This window comes from Cyclopterus lumpus, chromosome 21 (assembly GCF_009769545.1).
Source record: "Cyclopterus lumpus isolate fCycLum1 chromosome 21, fCycLum1.pri, whole genome shotgun sequence".
Taxonomy (NCBI): Eukaryota; Metazoa; Chordata; class Actinopteri; order Perciformes; family Cyclopteridae; genus Cyclopterus; species Cyclopterus lumpus.
The window spans coordinates 23,015,069-23,036,112 of record NC_046986.1 but is presented as its reverse complement, the minus strand read 5'-3'; the positions used below and the strand labels follow the sequence as shown (position 1 = coordinate 23,036,112).

At 42.2% G+C, this 21,044-nt stretch overlaps 1 protein-coding gene across 1 annotated transcript in view; it reads right to left on the bottom strand.

The window, feature by feature from the left end:
- Positions 1-404: 404 nt before the first annotated feature.
- The window catches only part of LOC117750026 (inactive dipeptidyl peptidase 10-like), a 53,400-nt gene continuing 32,760 nt past the window's right edge, over positions 405-21,044 (bottom strand). The window contains exons 11-29 of the mRNA XM_034560869.1: positions 19,747-19,867; positions 18,598-18,752; positions 14,769-14,866; positions 14,570-14,693; positions 14,445-14,483; positions 13,968-14,075; positions 12,806-12,897; positions 12,654-12,701; positions 11,477-11,598; positions 10,773-10,820; positions 10,236-10,334; positions 7,306-7,375; positions 6,745-6,939; positions 5,963-6,017; positions 5,770-5,869; positions 5,309-5,367; positions 2,304-2,376; positions 1,702-1,775; positions 405-542 (exon numbers count right to left, since the gene is read on the bottom strand). Of these exons, the coding sequence (XP_034416760.1) occupies positions 405-542; positions 1,702-1,775; positions 2,304-2,376; positions 5,309-5,367; positions 5,770-5,869; positions 5,963-6,017; positions 6,745-6,939; positions 7,306-7,375; positions 10,236-10,334; positions 10,773-10,820; positions 11,477-11,598; positions 12,654-12,701; positions 12,806-12,897; positions 13,968-14,075; positions 14,445-14,483; positions 14,570-14,693; positions 14,769-14,866; positions 18,598-18,752; positions 19,747-19,867 (1,818 nt within the window). The remainder of the gene's footprint in view (positions 543-1,701; positions 1,776-2,303; positions 2,377-5,308; positions 5,368-5,769; positions 5,870-5,962; positions 6,018-6,744; positions 6,940-7,305; positions 7,376-10,235; positions 10,335-10,772; positions 10,821-11,476; positions 11,599-12,653; positions 12,702-12,805; positions 12,898-13,967; positions 14,076-14,444; positions 14,484-14,569; positions 14,694-14,768; positions 14,867-18,597; positions 18,753-19,746; positions 19,868-21,044) is intronic.

Here is a 21,044-nt window from a genome sequence, read left to right as displayed (position 1 = left end):
GCCATAAGGTTGGGAAATCGTGACGACTGTTATGAGGTAAAGGCACCTGCAGAAGTTGTTTTTGTGATATGATCTCCAACGTTACGCTAAATAGTTTCCTTTGCCGTAAATACAAATATTCACAGTAGATTACAGCAGTGAGCAAAACTATACTGTAACATGGAAAAATATATTTTTGGGGGGGATTCCCTGACATTTGTATTCAGTATATGATACAAACCAGAAGTCTAATCTGAAACATTATTATTAACAACCATTCATCACAACCCTGGGATCCACAGGCTGGTCCCAGCAGATGTAATGCATCTACACACTAAAGCTTGTGGAAACACAGCCTCTCTTTGTCGGCTCATGACAACAATCACTCCGCTCTTCAGGAGTCTCATTGCGGGAGCTTCCAGGGGTTAGTCGTGCTCTTTAGACTTCTCCGGGACGACAACCTGCTCCTCCTCAAAGCAGAGCTTGAAGAAGGTGAGCACTGAGTTTAGCATGTAGTGTTGGCTCTTGGTGGAGGCCATGTTGTGTCCTTCGTCCGGGAAGATCTAGGAAATAGAAAACAAGGTGTCATTCATTTAAACTTGTATATGTGTACACTGCAGTGTCGAAAGCATGACTTTCTTGCTGAGGGTTAAGGAGAGTTGACACCAAACGCAACGCCCTCGACGCTGATGGCCGGACGCCGTTGAATCAGAAATGGAGGAAAAATACATCGTAGGTGTCTGTGTTCAGCGAGAGCTCTACGATAGCAGCTACTAACTGTACAGGGACCGGATCACATCTAACTTAAGAATAATGTTTCAATCACAGTGACTACGCAATACCTGAGCGTTGGAAAAAAACTAAACTTCAATATTGACTTTCCACACATAATGTAATTTAAGGATCCCAGTTGATCAAATGGTAAGTGCCGATCAGGAACTATCTGATTCAACAGTAAGATGACCAGATCACAATCAGATCAGACTTTTTCTTTTTTTTCACACGCAAACATGTCTTATGAAACCACGTCCATGATAGCATGTCCATGGCATTTCACAGCTAAACATATCCAAAATATCGTTCTGAAACTAGAGAGTAAAGTGACGGAATATTGACATTTTGATCCGAGTTCACAAACTTCACACAGCAGTGATCAACAACTACCTCAGAGATCCTCTGCTCTGATTGGTTGTTTTCCGTCGGGCGAGGTGGAATATTGCAAATGACTTTAGGAGGACACATATTTCACAGATTGACTCCTGTACGGGTCAGGATCAACATGTTCTGACTCCCGACTCGTCAATAGAGACGACCTTATACCTCAAACTCTAGGTATCCCTCTTTTGGACGTGCCAGGGACGACGTGTCCATTGTTAGATGGATAACAACATCTAAGTAGATGTTGTTATCCATGTAACAATGGGTTTGGAAAAGATTATGGTTGATGTAACTTTTATTATGCGAGTATCGACTGAGGTGACAAAATAGGTCAACAATTACTCTTACTTCCACACGGGGGCGCGTCAGACACTGAAGAATCGTATTATCAGACGTCCAAACTGATGTATTTGGCGAGTTGGGATTGAGACCGTGTTGTCAGGATATGAGCAAATATGACAAACAGTCATTTTTTCATTTAAGTTACTCGCTGTGGCTTTAAACCGTTTGACACACGATGATGCTAAAATAAAATAAAGTCAGAGAAGAAACATCCGCAGTCACCTGGAGAGTGTAGTTCACATTTGACGCAGACAGCAGTTTGACCAACTCAGCAGAATGCTGGAAATGAACGTTGGCTGAAAAAAAGAGAGCAGATAAATGAAATGAAAAATTCATCCCAGCCGCAGTACTCAGTCCATTACACTTCCACAGTGTGGCGTTAAATGAAAACTTAATTGTCGAGCCAAATCACTCGCTCAGCTAATCATATTTTGCAGCAAGTCAATTTATCACGTCTATTATTAAATTCTGTATAGAGCAGTGGTGTTGCGAAGCACACGGCTCATACCAGGTAGCATCAAGTCAACAATGAGATGGCCAACCAATGCACACGTAGAGTATTACTGCACATAAACATGCCTGTGCATGTAAAATCCCTTACTACACATTCTTAGCAGTGATACAAATAATACACTAAGAAAATATTCACAACGAAATAGCACACAGTATGTGTGGTGTACTTTTGCAACAAGTCAAGTCAATTTCCAATACAAGCGACGAAAGTGAAGAGATGTCTCATTCTAAAATGGTGCCAGCCTGCCAACAAAGCCGATAACACGTCCATGTCTGCTTTGTTGTGCGTACCTGTACCGACGTATACTCACCATCTGCTGTGCCGTGGATAACACGAAGGTTCAGAGGAACCGGTGCTGTGATGTTTCTGAGCAGGCTGGAAATCTGCTGGAGACAGTGAACAGTAAGATGAGCCTCCGTGGACAGAAATAGCAAGAGTTGTAACATCGTCTGAACAACATCTTATTCAAGGTTGTTCAACAATGGCCCCGTCTCCACCCTCCACTCTCAGACGTAAAGTAAAGTCATGTGAAGGCCGTGAGGGTTTAGTTCTGTCCCACGGTTAAATCCTCGAGTGTTTGAGGGCTCTCTGGCAGATATTTAGAGCCCTTTATGAACTCTTTCCGTCAGTCAGCATTTCTGCAGACTTTGCCCAAGGGGAATTACCCACAATTCATAGCAATATGGCATTAAACACCGGTCTACCAGTGGGAGCATGGCAACGTAAAAAAAAAAAATATATGTAGACCTCTCATTTCCTGGAAGATGTTCAAATCAGGGAACACAAAATATGAAATAAATACACACAGTTGTACATTATATGTTGTTATGGTTACGTGATATGTTGCAGTAAAGTGCTGTGCACATTTACACCATTTCAAGCCCTCACAGTCTCTTTCACTCAACGATTTACCAGGTGACCTAAGTCCCTGAGGGTTCAGGGTTTGAGGCCCTAGGGGCACACTGGGACTGGGGGGACACTGGGACTGGGGGCACACTGGGACTGGGGGCACACTGGGACTGGGGGGACACTGGGACTGGGGGCACACTGGGACTGGGGGGACACTGGGACTGGGGGGACACTGGGACTGGGGGCACACTGGGACTGGGGGGACACTGGGACTGGGGGCACACTGGGACTGGGGGAACACTGGGACTGGGGGGACACTGGGACTGGGGGCACACTGGGACTGGGGGGACACTGGGACTGGGGGCACACTGGGACTGGGGGGACACTGGGACTGGGGGGACACTGGGACTGGGGGGACACTGGGACTGGGGGCACACTGGGACTGGGGGGACACTGGGACTGGGGGCACACTGGGACTGGGGGAACACTGGGACTGGGGGGACACTGGGACTGGGGGCACACTGGGACTGGGGGGACACTGGGACTGGGGGCACACTGGGACTGGGGGGACACTGGGACTGGGGGGACACTGGGACTGGGGGGACACTGGGACTGGGGGGACACTGGGACTGGGGGCACACTGGGACTGGGGGGACACTGGGACTGGGGGGACACTGGGACTGGGGAACACTGGGACTGGGGGGACACTGGGACTGGGCCAATAAGCAATGTTAACATCAGGAATGTGTGCGCTTATACTCAGGGGAATGAACAAAGAATATCAAGCTTATGAAAAAGAGGAAAATCACACATTTGAACAGGATCTGTACCTATAGGAGAAAGTAATGTAGAGTACAGGAACTAACAAAGAAGGGAAATGAAGGTTGGCAGCTTTTAGAGACAGAAATAGACTACAGGCTAGAAAAGGCCTCTCTCAAGCACCTCTGTGTCTGCTATACTTGTATTTTGTTAATTACTGGGAATTACAATTACAAAACAAAATACTTGAACACTATGAATTCCCTTTTCCTATTTATTTAATTATACCATCCATCAATGATATTTAAAATCCAGGATTATTCAGGGTAATGTTATGGCGTTATTTAAAATGTAAACACTGCTTCTAAGAAAATCTTTTCTTCCGGTCTGGGACAGCGGACATTTCTGAATACTTTAATAGCCATGAGCTGTTGTGCGCATCAACGTAATCTTGCGAATTGAAAACAAATGGTCATTGTAGTAGGCCTGTCTCACAGCAGCCATGTTGACTTGTAACAGCAGAGGAATCACATCAACAGTGTCTCAGGGCCTTTCAGTCCGTGAGCCAGCATGTGCTCAACCTGCTCCCTGAAGCTGGCATGCAGCCATGATTAATAACATTAGTTACACCTGTGATTCTTCTGCTATGATGTGGAAATGTGAAAAATGTGTCTGTCGGGGATAAAGCCAGAGACCATATCAGTTTAGCAAATTCATCCGTTGAGTCAGAAGCTGAAAGTGAACTGAGAGATTGCTCACGTGAATTAAATGGTGCTCTGAGTGGCATAGGGTCGGATCGATGTGGCGCCGACGTGTAATCATCATAATGTATTCACAAAACTGTATTGCAAATATAAACAAAAAGGCAACCCATGATTGGACTTTCAATCTCTCCACAAACAAACAAACAAACAAACAAACACACTCAACGATAAAAGGCAGCACATGTCTGCGCCTGCAGGTTTGAGGTGTGGTGTGTTAATTGATCGTTAATTGATCGTTAATTGATCGTTAATTGATCGTGTCAATCTGCACAGACCACACCCCTTTTGAGCCTGTTTTGTTTCGCATATTTGTATGTGCATATTTGAGGCTGTATGGAAATGGAAACAAATCTGTATAACTTCCTTAATTTATATGCACATTTGATACTTATGGAACACCTTTGCGAACATTTAACTCACATGACTGTTTTCTACTGTCTGCATCTTCCTGGATATTCATGTAACAAACAATGTGTGGTTTGTTTTAGGAGAAGAAGTATTAAAATGTACCAAATTGAAACAAATTCCCGAGGACCTGAGGAAACGTTCCCTATCTGAGTTTCTTGTTTGGTGACATTTCTAAAGTTTTCTTAAAATTAGCGTGACAATAGAATGTGAACACAACTATTCTCTGGAGGAACCTTCTCTCTAGTTGAGAAATATGTTACATGTTTCAGAAAGGACAATTTTTTTGTGATTCCTGTTCACCCATCCGCTCTACACAATACCCCCAATATGAATAGAAGTGACCTGGGTACTTTGTGCTGGATTTGCAAATTAAATCGACTCCTGTGTCTCTTTTTCATGTTGAATGCGAGAATAAAAGAGTGTCGTTTGCATTCAGCTACAGTGAGTTCTCTACACTTTCAGAGTCAAACAGAGAGAAGAATGAGCATGCATTCCAGCTGTTTACTTTCTACATGAACAACTGCTGGTATCCTACTTGGTATTTGTGATCCTCTTTTGCCGGGGAGCCAAAGTACTTCTCCGTGTAGGCCGACCCTTTAAAAGGATGACAAAAGGAAACAGAGATATTGTGAGTAGCGGCAGCATTGCGGTTTTAATTCACTCACTATTCATTCACGACAACACTTCCAACGCCTTTCAGGATTCAGAATGACTTCTTCACTAAACTAGAACGTGCCATTGATGATTAATGTTGCTCCGCTCCATTTATTAGCCTTCTTGAGTTTGTTTGACATTCTGAATCGGTGGTTTAGTGTTGCTTTGTAAATCAAATCCCACCACCATGGCGTACAGCTTAAATCGGATAAAGAATACACATCAGCGCTGATGACCTATGGAATAATTGGTTTTACTGGCTGTTTGACTGGCTACATAGGCCACAAATTCAGATCATTGTGATATTGTAAGTATGTATGATATTCTATCGCTCTATGATACCATGGAGTCTCCAGTTTGTGATGGGGGCGACAGCGATGCCACACCGGAACATGGAGCTGTGGGACAGGAGCAGGAGAATGGAAAGAAATCCTCCATACGCCTGGAACAAACAGAACATTTAAGAGAATGCTGGGTAAGAAACAGTAGTCATTGGTCATGGTTATTGATTTCATTGATACAGGGGTTATGTTACCTTTCCATAAACTCCAACTCTGTTGCCATCGATGTAGGGTAGTCTGACTAGGTGCCTGAAAATGTAGAAAGCACAAATTAAGTGATCCCTTACTAATGAGGAGAAACAGCAGACAATTATCCTTGACCTTACAAATTCAGCTGAATGTTTGCTAATTTAGCTTTTTATTAGCTCTTTAGCCAGATGCATCAATCCCAATGCGTCCAAAAACCACCGCTTGTCCTTCTGTGAACAACAAGGACTTATTTGACCTAAGTTTGTTCAGTAGCTAACGGCGGTTACTTTTACAAAACCAAAGTAGACCTCACAACTAAATAAATCTACATCGAAAGACTATTCTGAGTCTCTATGCATGTATTATATTATTTATATCATATATTTGAAGGATATACAGACAGAATCCTTACATTATAGTTGGATGTCGTGTCAAAGCAAACAATTGTGTTACCACTTATTAAATCTTAAAAAAATGTATTCCTATTATATTTTTCTATACCTCTTATTCTTTCTTTTCTACTTGTTCCATTTATCTTTACTTCTTTGTTTCATTGTGCTGCTGTAATTTCCCCACATTTCCCCTCTTGGGATCAATAAAGGCGTATCGTATTTCATGCGAGCAGAGCTACGGGGGAACAGCAGGAAGAAAACTATTAAAATACACACTATCGACTCATAAAAAAGGCACTTCCACACACACATATAAGCATCAATGTCAGCCACATTTGGAGAACCTACTGTTTAAAGTTTGTTCTCATTTCTTTTCAGAAAAAAAAACAACTCACTCCAGAGCAGCGATCTGGTCCTGAACGTCCACGGTTCCCAGTCTCTGGTGGACCTCGTGCAGGATCCTCTGACCCTGGAAGCCGCTGCCCCGGCCGTCCAGACGAGCCACGAGGACGTTGTCCGAGCTGACCAGCACCGAGTCCCAGCTGAGAGAGAAGCGGTCCGTCACAGCCTGACCACCGGGGGCGCTGTCACTGTGAGAGGACGGTTTGACTTTAGTCCAAGAATTCCATGTTGAAGAATTCCATTAAAACACATCCAAATAAACTCAGAATAAATATACATGGTGGTTCACGTGTATAAGATAATATAGGTCAGTAGGTCCCAACATGTTAGGCTTGTGACCACTTAAAACAAAACTCTGTCTCCTTGCAGCCCCTCCCCCATTGGTTACGACCCTTCAAATTCAAAGTTTGTTGGAAGTTGGGAACTTCTGATTTAAGGCACACATTGTATTCTTATTTAGAAAGCATTTGATTCTTAGCTTCTTCATTTAATACATTATAGAATTCATTTATTCTGCATTGTTTTTCAATGTATGTGAAAATAAAATGACTTACAGAATTAGTAAAAGCGGGTGCTCCTTTGTTTCATCCAAACCTATTGGGACAATCAACTCCAGACGAAGTGCTGCAAAAAATATTTCTAGATTTTAATATTATGTAATTATGTAATATATATATATATATATATATATATATATATATATATATATATATATATATATATATATATATATATATATTGTATGTATATGAGTACAAATTACAGAACTACAGAACATAACATTCATCTGAACATTCAGGCCAGAGATTTTTAAGGTAAAGTTGAGTCAGTGTGGAACTTTTGTTATGCACTTGAATGAACATTGTGTATCCTTCTGACAACATCAAAGCCCAACAACATGCATGGTCAGGTCAACACAGTAGCTTCCTCCGTCATGATAGAACTCCGGACGAATCAGTTACAGTAAAAAACATGTAAGAAGAAAGAAAGTTTTTCCTGAGTTAGTTGTTTCAACGCGTTCTTTACTCACAACTCTTCAAATACCGGTTGGTCAGTGCACCTCGGCACTGAGTCCTAGCAAGTCAAGTTATATTTAACCAATCTTTTTTTACTAAACCTAACTCATTTGTTTTGTCGCCTAAACTGGGGACCTAGTGTGCCGCTCTCCGATGCCAAGGGGCACCGACCAAGCGTTGGGGTTTGACGAGTTGGTAGTGAGAATGTTTTATGTTTTTGCTTGACTTAAGGTTTGACAATGTCTTCAAACTGCATGAACTAGTGCACTGCCCGCCCAGGACGCTGTCATTCGGGGCGTGGCCGATCGGGGTCCGTGCCCACTTGGATCGGGCCAAGTGCTTGGCTTCCGGAAGTGCTGCTTGCAGCGTTGTCGGGGACGGCTGCACGGATCATTGATTGCTTGTATATTACAAGTTTATTAATATTGAACATGACATGTGTCCAAATTGCACCAACGTCGACAAAGCCCTCCCTCGGGTCACCAACGGCCACCAAGTGTGAAGAAGATCGGACGGTTTTCGAGATGGACACACAGAGACACAGACGGACGGAGATTTCTTACTTTATAGTGAGACGAGAAAGTCAAACTCAAAGATGTTTGTGCAGAAACCTTTGTGGTATGACGTGAGAGGGGTTGAAATGAAGGGGCAGTCATGGCGTCGTTGTCAGAGGTGTTAACTGTGGGAATCAGCAGGGCGAAGACGGTGGATACTTATCAGACCCAATAAAGGTCTGGAAAACTGAAGACCAAGCCTATTAAATGAGTGTTTGGTCTTTGGGGTCAAACTGCCTGAACTTACACCGAAAGAATCAAAGCGTTCTATGAAAATCCCCCAAACTCTCTAAATAAAGCTGAAATAAACACGGCAGTTCATGTGAAAAATAGGCCTCTGTGCACTCAACGTTTGATGTCAGAGCTCCCATTTGACTGTGTTTCTCATTAAAAGGCCTTTAATATGTTTCACACCGTCACTAATGATAAACACAGACTAGAAATAGGCAGCCATATGGTGAGCTGCAGTGTCTAATTGAAACGATTGGGCAATTCTGATTACGAGGGTGTTGTTTCATAATCAGCTCAAAAAGCTGTGCACCTGTTTGCTCAATTTTTCAATTCAATTCAGTTTATTTTGTATAGCCCAATATCACAAATTACAAATTTGCCTCAGAGGGCTTTACAATCTGTACACATACGACATCCCTGTCCCAGGACCTCACATTGAATCAGGAAAAACTCCCCTGAGTCAAGGTGTGTCTATCCTGAAAGTGCACGTCTGACATGCACATGTGAGTGGGCCAACATCACTACTGTTACCAGCAGTGCATTTAGGTGGTAACAGTTTGGAGCTTTAGGCCATTTTCAGCATGCTATTTATTGGGCGACTGTGGCTCAGTGGTGAGCAGGGGCATCAACCAGAGGATCGGTGGTTCAATCCCCGGCTCCGTTAACACCATGTCGATGTGCCCTTGGGCAAGACACTTAACCCCAAATTGCTCCCGTAGCTGTGTCTATGGTGTATGAATGTGTATGAATGTTAGAGGCCTGATGGGCAGGTGACACCTTGCATGGTAGCTCCTCCCATCAGTGTGTGAATGGGTGAATGATGTCATGTAGTGTTCATTGGGCGACTGAGGCTCAGTGGTGAGCAGGGTCGTCCTTCCATCAGAGGATCGGCGGTTTGACCGGCTCCGCTAGCCCATGTCGATGTGCCCTTGGGAAAGACACTTAATCCCAAAATTGCTCCTGTAGCTGTTCTACGGTGTGTGAATGTGTGTGAATGTTAGTTAGTCCTGATGTGCAGGTGGAACCTTAGCTCCTCCCATCAGTGTATGAATGGTTGAATGATGTCATGTTAAAGCACTTTGAGTGGTCGGAAGACTAGAAAAGTACAGGACCATTTACCATTAAGCTATCATGGAACCATGCTAACAGGCTGATGATTGGGCAGCTTGTTAGCATCCTGACGTTTGCTAATTCACAAGTTTTGCACTGTTAATACATGTTTACATTTTTGGTTATAAACCTTAAATTCATCCTGAGGGAGACATGAATGTTGTGACGATCCCTCCGATAGTTCAATACTTCAGATATTTCAGTCTGAAATAAAGTGGTGGACTGACTCACATTTTCTAGTGCAAAAAAAAAAGACAAAAGGCAGCTCATTTCACGACCACGATAGCTCACATAAGTGAGTTATTTTACTAAAATAAGGTGGTAAGGGAGAAATCTAAACATGTATTAACAGGAAGCAGGTTGCACGTAATCTGATTGGTCTGGGTAACCCCGTTTCTTGTGTGCATGGAAACACACTGCAGTTGTATTTCAACCTCAACTGCTTTTTCAACCTCCTGATGATTGCTCATTAACTGGACAGAGTGAGAGGTAGTCGTTGGTGAAATAAAAAAAAGAGAGAAAGTTAGATGATGTTCACATGGCACATAGTTGAAGAAGATTGAAACGTCGTACCAAAGTTGTTGATTTGTACGGTTCTTCTTTCCCACTTGGGTACCCTCCGGTTCAGCAGCGCGTTTCTTAGTGCTGTGTTTATTTCCACAGTCGCGTGCTCTGTGAGAAGACCGGGCAAGAAGAAGAAGACTCTCACGTGAAAACATATTCAACAATAACGAGACAAAACCCTCCACAACTCATCCCCTTCAAAGTGTTCACGCTCTTTATCAAACAAACAAACTGTCACTTTCAAAGTCACCCGAGTTCAGAATATGAAATATAAATAACATGAGGAATCAAGGTCAAACAGCTTAAAATGTGATGCGATGGGACTGGAATCATCAACATCCCTCGATCTGCGAGCCTGGAGAGGACGAAGACGGCCGATGTTTTGATCCCAGTGACTTCATTTACAAAAATGAGTTTGAGTTCATTCGATTGATTAATGCACCTTTCAGGCACACATTTGGAAAATCGGCATCCACCCAAACATAATGAATAAATATAGAGGATGCAATTGATTGAAAGAGTCGTGGTTAGTGCCAGAGTACTTACTGTTCATATCACTTAGTCTGTGGAGAGTAGTTTGGGGTATTCCAGGACCTGTAGGGGGAGGGGCTTTAGGTCAGCTTTATCACACATTTAACCATAAGGTGATAGTTCACCGCAAAAATTAAAAATACATATTTGTCCTCTTACCTGTAGTGCTGTGTATCAATATAGTTAAAAGTGACATTTTCAGCTCTGTTATATTGGAGAGAAGTCAGACATCTCTACTAGTAAACTCACACCAAAACAATATAGATTTACAAATAGCACGACAGGTAAGAAGAAAATATGTTACATTCATTTTGGGGTGAACTGTTCCTTTAATAGACCCGAAAAGACCCAAGCTAAATATAAAATAGCTTGTCATAAATAGTTTTGCTAATAGCTGATAATTAACTGTAATCCCTTGAGTACAGTAGTCACTCTCTCAGAATCTATTTTTAAGATACATATTCAGTGAGTAGTAGGCGTCGTATTTATTTGTTCAGCTGGCGTTAATGAATAAATGTGACACACTGACTCAATTTAGAGGAAGATTAAGATTGGGAACTCTCAAACTGAACATAATTAAGATACAGAGTTTATTCAATAATAATTAACCCTCTGACAATATTTTTGCAGCAATGATTATGTGATACGACAGTGAACCAGGTGCTGAAAAGTGCTGTGAATTAATTTCACGCTCAGTTATGATGCCTCTATGGCTCTACCTCTGCAGCTCAGGAGAACATGCTGATCGTCTGGGCTGACGATGGCGTCGTAGGAGGTGCACTTTGATTTGAAGAGCAAGCAGGTGAGGCATTCTTTATGAAATGGATCCAGTGTGGAGACTCTGATGGAGGAAAAGGTGCATGAGGACAAAAGAAGTGGAGTTCAGAGGATTTACAACCGGCATGTTTTTGGCATGCAGGCAAAAGAAAAATGTTCCCTAATACATTTCGGTAATTGATACGTCTTAACACTGTATTTAAACACATTAAATGAGTTTCCATCTCCCGGTTTCTATGCGTATGTACTTTAAAGTTGAGATGTTGTGTATGGTTAAAAAAACACAACATGTCAGAGCGCCTTGGTAGCTGAGACACGTCCACTGAAGCCGTAGCTTAACTGGAGAGGTGAAACATGTCGGTAAATCAGATGTGTGGCGCTTTGAGCAGAATAATATTCCTCACACTAATACGTGATACAAAGAGAAATGTCATATTTCCATCAGGTTTTCCACATCATTGTCTACTGTTTGAATGTTGCCTTCTGCTGATGTAGTTCTGTAAACTCGGTATGCCCTCTTCTTCTTCTGCAATGGTTCAATGGCAGATTTGAATAAAAAGAGGTTTCTCTCAATGAACCAACTTCTCATATTCCCATAACATTAATAGGCATTTTCTTTTACCAATTTGATGGAAATGTTTGCTGGAAAGCTTGACTATTGAGCTACATGACTCACTTGAGTGGACAAAGCTATTAAATGTTGTAAATACCGCCAGAAATACATAAATATAATCCTTCTGTCGTCTAATAACATTTACGCCAGACAAACAATGTGTCTAATTCTCTCTGCAGGAACGCAAATATGCATATTTCCCAAAATGTCAAACTGTTCCTTTAAGCTACGATGAGGAACTTTCAGTTTGTGTTGCTCTTAGAAAACTACTCACTTTACTGAAGGGTCTCCCTGCAGCTTGGATTTAATCTGATGTGCCAAATGTGACTCGCTGCCACCATTGAAAAGCATTAACTATATAGAAATAGCCAATCTTCTTGCTGATGGTCCCGTTCACTTTTCGAGGTCATATCAGTAATAAATTAAGACTGTTTCATAACCAGTTCAAAGTTCCTCACAGTGACTTAAAGAACCATAACAATAATAAAGACAAATGGGCGTGGTACCTGTAGAACTGCCGCTGTGTTGAGCCTTCCTCTGTACTTAGGAAATAACTGAAAAACACATTACCTGTTATTGGAGAGTTCATATTGTATTGCCTCACATGTCACGTATTGTATGGTGTTAATATTGCATGGCGTCAATAACTCATGCTTACAGTGAGTTTGTGCTCTCATCATAGGCCAGAATTTGAGAGACCTCCCAGCTTCCTGAGGTCAGGTGGCGGAGGTTGACCTCTTGACCCTCAGACTGAGAAGCACGAGGAAGAGCAGACAAAGCATGTCAACATGACCTCACATAATCGAGGCGGTCTTAAAGGGATGCACCTTGTAGTGAGTATTGCACCGAACAGATCAACAATTGGATGCACCCCATTTCTTATCAGTTCAACAAAGACACAACTGAGGGAGCCGTCTTTGGAGCCAAGAGGGTATGGATACAGCGCCCTGCTGTCCGTAATGATAACTACAGACCAAGCCACACATCAATTACAAAGTCAGCCTTATATCCCCTTAATTGGGCTCACCGAGATTCGTAAAAAACTCGACTAGTGCAACAGTGTCTTCACAGCTGCTCGAGTCCTCACTGAGGACCAGAAAGTGGATCACATGAGTCCAGCTCTGAGGTCTTTACACCGGCTTCCTGTCTGTCAAAGATTTGAATGGTTTAGTTCAGATGTTCTGCTCCATCATGTCTCAGGTGGTCTGGCTCAGGTCTATCCTCAGAGTCAAAGCTAAAACTGGAGAAGCAGAGTTGTGTGTCTATGCTTCATATATCTGGCACAAACTCCCAGAAAGCTAACTCTCACTTCTTTTAGATCAAGGCTGTAGACTGTTCGGTTTGCCGCGGCCATTTATTTTATTACAGATTTCTTTATACTGCGCTTTAACTTTTTTTCTATTTTATTTATAATGCGTTTATTTTGCACTTTGGTTTAAGTGTTTTATGTAAAGCACTTTGAATTGCCTCTTGTGTCATATAAATAAACTTTGCCTTTCAATCTAAAACCTTTGCTCCATTTATTATCTCCATAAACTGAATTCATCTGGCACAGAACCCATTGCCCCCGGTGCTTCTACTGTACTCTCCTTAATTCATTCAACTGAATGCATTCTTAATTCTCTGGTGTTTCAGGAAATGTAGTAAGAATATAGTTTAAAATGATGAGAATTCAGATTCCAAATGGAATCACATGAGCAGTGTGAATAATTGGAATGGCCTAAGAGGTCTACGAAAATACATGGAAACAAGAAGTTTCATTTATGCAGTAAATTCAGCAAACTCAATGTGTTAATTTTATTGAAATGTAATAGTTTTACTTGGTTAGAGATCATGGTGATATGGTTGAATGTCCCGCGACCACCGTGTCCTAAGGGCATAGTGATGAAGAACGTTGTGCAATCCTTGGAAAACACTGGCTCCTCATTCTGGGAAAGCAGACAAACAGCAAACATATAGACACTGCCATTAATAGTTAGTAGTAGGTCATATATATATTATGTGTTATCTGCCCTTGTTAAGTCATTTTCCTGTCACTGTCAACGTGGCTATTATTTGAGATTCGATTCATATATTTGACCAGCCATCATATGGAAGTTAAAAGTGTTCCTTACACAATGTATGGATCGGGCAATTAATCAGCGTTGGGTTGTACTAAGCTCCACCCTCTCATGTCACTTCTGGTTCCAAAAAAACTTGATGGCGACATCCATAAAACCACGTTGACTACTTCCACGTCTAACATACACTCTATGGTATTGACACGCTTATGAATGAAAATGGACTGACACACTCACCTGACGATCGAGCCACTTCTCTGATGTCATCACGTGTTTCTGAGTTGGGAAGATGAAGTCAGTGCATAACGCTTCTATCCATACATTGTGGAAGACTAAAGCATTCTCACCAGTCCCGTTCCCACCTTGGTGCAGTCACCGGTCGTGACATCGCACAGTGAAAGTATTGACGTGTTTTGCGCTCGATTCACCCAACGCACGCTCAGCCTGTCCCGTGCCACCCATTTCACCATGGTGATGTAGTACTCACTAAGGCAAGTGTACAAAGAGTAAATGGTAAGTAGTGAGCACAAAATAAAAGACATTATAAAGTTAAAGTCGTACCTCTTTTCAAAACTGTCAGGAGGTGTCAGCTCAGTTGTCAGGGAGCTGCCGTCCAGAGTGACGACATAGAGTCTGACGGTGGGGTTGATTTGTCCCATCTGGAGTGGAAACAGTACAAATGTGCCATTACATTCACGGGCCTGATCCAATCTGACTTAACATCCGCGATGCGCACCGCGTGCACTCCAGCGACATGCTTTTTCTATTTTTACATGCTACCATACTGAACAGTGCCGGTAGGACTTTAACAGAGAATATGATGAGAATACGAAAGAAGTGGCAAACAAAACTGTGCTGCAGCGTGCTGCACAGGCCCCCGGGGCGAGTCGGACGTTTTACTCAGCTTAAACCTCGCTCGAAAATGGAGCTCATTAGTCGACGTGACAAGGGACATCTAGGATGACAGTATGTATTGCACATTCATGCCCGTGTATCCGTACTGTTTATTATTCCTGTCTTCTCCAACCCTTCACTTGCTGCTCTTTTGGAGGCGCAATGGCCTCCTGGAATGGCTCCATTCTGTTCTATTGGTGCCATTAGCCGCACATTACATGACAGGTAAGCAATCTGATGGATCAAACCCATCTGAGACCAGGCTGCATGCTCAATGGCAACGAGCCAGTAAGTGTGCTTTCCCAATACATTACCTTTATTACCCTACAGCCATTGTGTTTCCACATCTTAGCAGGATTTACCTGTTCAGCAAGTGGTAATTAATCATTTGACAGAAAATATTGAGTTAGAGCGATTTCATTACTATCTTAACTTAAATATCCAAACCCCCAAAAAACATGCCACAATAATGCCTTCTCATCAGCCACCTCATAGAAATCAAAAGAATGTTGAATTAATACAATAATATATTGTTTCAATCTAGGTTTGATCTGTAGAAATAAATAAACAACGTTGTGGTTCAAAGTTTCATTGATAATTCTGATTCTATGAAACAAATCAGATATTTTTGTTATTTATGGGTGATACTGTTGGTTGAAATATAATACTGACACCTCAGAACGCCCCCTCTGGCCAATTAAAAATGAGTAATTCAATGAGCCGTTTAATACGGAGTACACCATATTTGACCTTCATTTTAAGTTTGTATTTCTTATGTTAATAGAAAAAAAATGTAATTGCAGTTTCACTGTGCAAATGTTATATTATATTTACAATAACTGCACTGTCATCTTTAATTTGATTTAACTGTACAATTGTAATTAAAAAAAAACAAGCAACCATAAAATTAATTTTCAGGTTTGCGTAATTTATGTTCATGCAAAAAAAGAAAAGAAAGAAAGTGGTTGATACATCATTGATTTCTTCTCACTCAATTCATTTCTTTAACACACTTGTGGTGTTGCTCCAGTGTTGGCCAGAGGCCCTTTTCACATGTTGACATGTTGACATGTTGACATGTCACTGCAGGGTAAACAGGTGTTGATGAAATTCATTTTGCTCCCAATCAATTTCCGCATGTCATAACTCTAATGCTCTACATGGCTGCAGCTGTGATGAGAGAAAAGGAGGAAGATGAAGGGCCATGGAGTCTGCAAAGGGAGGAGGTCATGGTGGACGGTTGGGCCCTGAAACACAGGAAACCGCTGTTTGTGATCCGTTAAGCTCAACCGTAAGTTATTCTACGTAACGTCACATCACGTGAGTACGTCGCATGGCCTAGCTAACTGTGGAGGGATATATATTTGCCAAAACCCAACCGAGGAGGTTTGTTGCCGAGGCAACGCAAGTTATTTCCTGTGAAAACCAAAGTTTGATTTTGAAAAGACAGTCTATGCATGTAACACAATGTTCCATTCCAGTGAACCAGCATGCACATTAACAGGACCTTGACCCACCCAAATGAAACATGGCCATATGTAATGTTGTTAATAATCACACCTGTGTTTTTAACCTGCAATGGCGTGTCAAAATGGTTGCTCTGAAACATGCCTATATTGTTAAGTGAGTTGTTGTGTGTATAGGTCAGGAGAGGGTTCAGGGGGTGTTCTGGTCTTGAAGGTTTTTCTTATTTTGTTCATCAAGTTTTGGTTTGATTTGTAAACATTGCTTTATGGACCTGCAATGCATATTTCATCTTTTGTCACGGTGAGAGTTATTTTTGTTTGGTTTGGTTAATGGACACACTTTTAAACAAAACAGTCCGTCCTGTACAGTAGGTTTGAAATCTCACGCATATCATCAGATTTTCTTATAAAAATAAATGCTGAAAATAAGTGCACCGTATGTTTTCTATGATTTAATCTAGCGATAAAATTAGAGGTTATTGCTGCTGCCCCCAGCAGCAATCCGGGCTTCTCATTAGGAATGTCCTCCCACTTGGGTCATGTGTCGACATGCTTACATTTCCTCTTTAGCGCTGAACCCACAGCTCGGCGGCGGCTGATGGAAATGTCAGTAGTGACAGTAATGAGGTATTTCTTTATGTTTTCAGACACTTGATCCTCATGAAGAGTACTCCCTCAGGTACTTTTACTGTGTATTGACGCACTGTTAGAAAGCCACACAGATTCATCCCCAAGTGACTGAAGCAGAAGTATATCTGACTGCTACACAGCATCAGTGTTCTCATAGATGAAAGGAAGCAGAAGGCAATTAAATCTCTGCCACATTTAATCCAATGATGTCATAACGCTGACCCTACTCAAGGATTCAAGCAAAAGACTCACCGTGTGTGTGTGTGTGTGTGCGCACGGACAATTTTCAAACTGCGTTGGGGAGGTTCATTAATTAGATGCCTTCCTATCCTAAGCCCCTCCTCCCATCGATGGAGCCTGAGGCTGCCCTTTCCCTTATGACCCTCACTCCCCCCGTTTTTCCACCACCCGTCTCCCGTCTGGGAGACATTTGAAGTGCTGAACGTGCGCATCAAAGGACGGTGTGTTCAGTTATCACATTCCTATCCCTCCCAGCGCCACAGATCCCTGCAGACATCTCTCTTCAAAGCAAGCCAAGCCACTGTTACATGAATTAAACAAGGGAAGGATGTACGAACCTTTATGGGTGAGCTAAGGTGGCGAGTCTGCAGCTGTGTTTTTCATAGCTGGTTTAATGGAGTTGCAGGTTGTAGTGGACTCAGCTTTTAAGGGGTTAATGTACATTAGTGGCAAAACCGTTTTGATTTCAGGCCATATACAGAAGATATTGGGCCAAATATTAGTGACTGTGTTGCTTCCCATACGTTACTCTGTAAGAAGATTAATATTACTAGACCAGAAAATTCCATGTGCCACAGAAAATATATGTTCTATTAAAATAACTATGCAACGCTACAGTATTAATAGTGTGCCCACATACAGTATTAATAGCATTTTTGTATCTGCTGCTCTAAAATTAATTTCAATTTAATAAATAATAAAGTGCATGGCTCACGTAAATTAGTATGATGTTATGTGTGATTATGTGCATAAGTAAAGTTAAAACAATTGGTTTTCTGTTCATGGAGATATGAGATTGGAGATTACGCCGAAAATGTAAATGTTTGCTGTAAATCTGTAAATCTACTGTTGAGATTAACAGACAGAAAAAGGTCAAATATTGGTTTCTGTGCTAATAAGTGGAGATGATTTCGCTTGATGAAGTCGAAATCTAGTTTTCAAACTAGGACATGTTATGCGCATGCAGCGTAATTTATTTGAAAACATGCTCATGCCATATTCTAATTCAAAAGGTTATGTTGGCCATAAAGGTAAAGGATGTTCTAGTGCTCATCTACTCTACAGTGAACTGTAATAATCTGCATCACGTTCCAACCATGCCATGTTATAACCCCACTTGAATTGAGAGGTAAATGAAACGTGTGTGCTCTAAGCTTTACCTTTGGATAAGGGTACTCCTTCCCCCTGGGGTAGAGAGAGCCCGTGAGCCGGGGCAGGAGCATGTTGGGAACCAGGGAATCGTTGATGGTGAGGTAGGCCAGTCTGGAGCTGTCAGGTGACCACCAGTGGGCCACCTGTGTGTGCAACACCTCCTCTGGAACACCAGGAGAAGACAGATCAGACCATCCGAGCCGGGAGAGAGGGGCTCGGTACTCTATGCTTAGTCTGTGCTCCTCTTCTTAATCTCAGGTTATTCTAGATGTGGCGGGTATAAAATATTAGTCCAGAGTTTTTACAGTCGCGCTCATTTCGGAACAAACAAGAATCACAAAAAGAGATGCCTGAGGTATAATCCTCTGTTTATACCAGTAGAAAACACAAACGACTCTGTGATAAAATGTTGGCGTTGAACGTTACTGCAAAACAATGAATATGTTTTCACAACTTTTCTACATACATCTGTTTCTGAAACGAAAAGGGGTTTTTTTTTCGCGACATTTCCGCATTAGTGGATTTCAGAGTTATAGTATTTAATCAGCTTGTGGCCCATTTCAAACATGCATTCTCAGTTATGGCTAAGGTTTAGGCGACCCAGCTACTTTGTTAGGTTTAGTAAAAGCAATGGATCTTGTTACTTTTGGTCTCACACAAATGCCGGTCTCCTGGGTGTCGGAGCCGTCCGTCCGCCTCGACCTCAGACTTTAATGAAACGTATTTGTGATGCGTCAAAAACAAATCAGACAATACGTTTCCCTCTAAAAGTAATGAATGGGAGGGTCCTTTTTAGGAGACCATTGTGTGACGAGACACACATGACCGCTGATAAATCGTTACTGCCGCCACTAAGGTTAAGAGGTTCGTGCAATAACACTCCAAAGTTAAGATGAATAGATTGTTTACAGGAGACAGCAGGGTGTATCCCAGTCACACCCCATCCATCCCATCCTTCCCCATGAGGCTTCACAGCAGTATTAACAATGTTAGCGTCTGCCTTAACCCCACAAACAAAAGTCAGAACACAGGCAATATTATTTATGGTTGTACTACACGTTTACAATTGTCATACACAAAGGTGTAGACCATTGTACAGAGTGCACAGATCATAAACACAGATGAGTATGTCTTTGAACAGCGGCCCTCCAGCTTACCCTCGTACAGCCAGTCTGAGATCCCGTTGAAGACGACGCCCTCCTGTCCAGAAGACGTGAGCCTCCATGAGCTGCTCTGAACATCCGTTTGGTAGTAAATGTTGTTTTCAAATACATATATCTGTGGGACAAGAGTAGACCATTTATATATATTGACTTGTGATAAGTACTACATTATAGGGTATAACAACCATCCATGTACACACAGTACAGAACATCTCTATGTCACCCTTAATGCATTTCATTCTTGAAGTTAACAGCACGGCACACAAGGACTGAGGAGGCGGAACAAAGAGACAAGCTGGTGGACTGATCCCACACAGAGAACCCTCTTATTGATGGAGCGGCTCGTCTCCGGTGAGAACACGGAGAGCTGCTGAGTGATGGAACCTCGTCGTGAGCGATGCGACTGACGCACTGAGGCAGGCCTTCGGGTTCCAACCGAGGAGAGCACATACATACGTTATCAAACGGCTAATTACTCCCCCCGTCTGCGCTGGAGGAAGTAATGGAGTGATTCCTCTGTGGCCGGTGCCCTGCGCCGTCCCAACAAGACGTGGTGCAGCAGCAGCTCGATTCGCCTCATTGTCGCCGGTTTGGTTTGTGTTTCCTCTCGAGTCCAAAACAGAATCGTCATGAGCCTTTACCTCCGAATACCAAATATTTCATGTTTACTGTGTCGAACAAGACGTCCTTTTCACCTTTCCGCATGCAGCAGGGGTTTGTCAATCAGCTTATTATTTCCAAAACAGAAAGATATAAAATACACAGTCATTTTCCGCTTAAATAATGATCACGCAATCAAAACGGTTGCTGATTACTTTTCTGTCCATCGACTCATTGATGAGTCAGCAAATCGTTTCAGCTCCACAGTTTAAACACCCCACGTTTTCTAATTAATAACTGGGCTAAATATCCCGAAAACATCCTCCAACCAATGAATGCTCAGAAACGCTTCAGCTGTTAGTTCACATTTCATATTGGTCGAACATTTTCCTGAATCATTTGTGCATTTCCATTTAGACTGTAGCTGCATTATGCAGGTTTACTGATATCCAGAGGAAGGATTTCATCACTGAGTGACTTTATATGAATATTACACCCATCATACTTGTTGAGACAAGGAGGATTGTGGGTCAGTGTGAACTGTGCTTGCATCTGTTTCGGGAGAGACTCACTTTAAATTGCACTTTATCTTACACTGTGCATTTTATTCTATGTCTCGTCTGCAGATTGTTTATTTGTTGTCTACTGTTGTTGCTTGTTGTTGTTTGTTATGTCTAACGTCCTATGTTGCA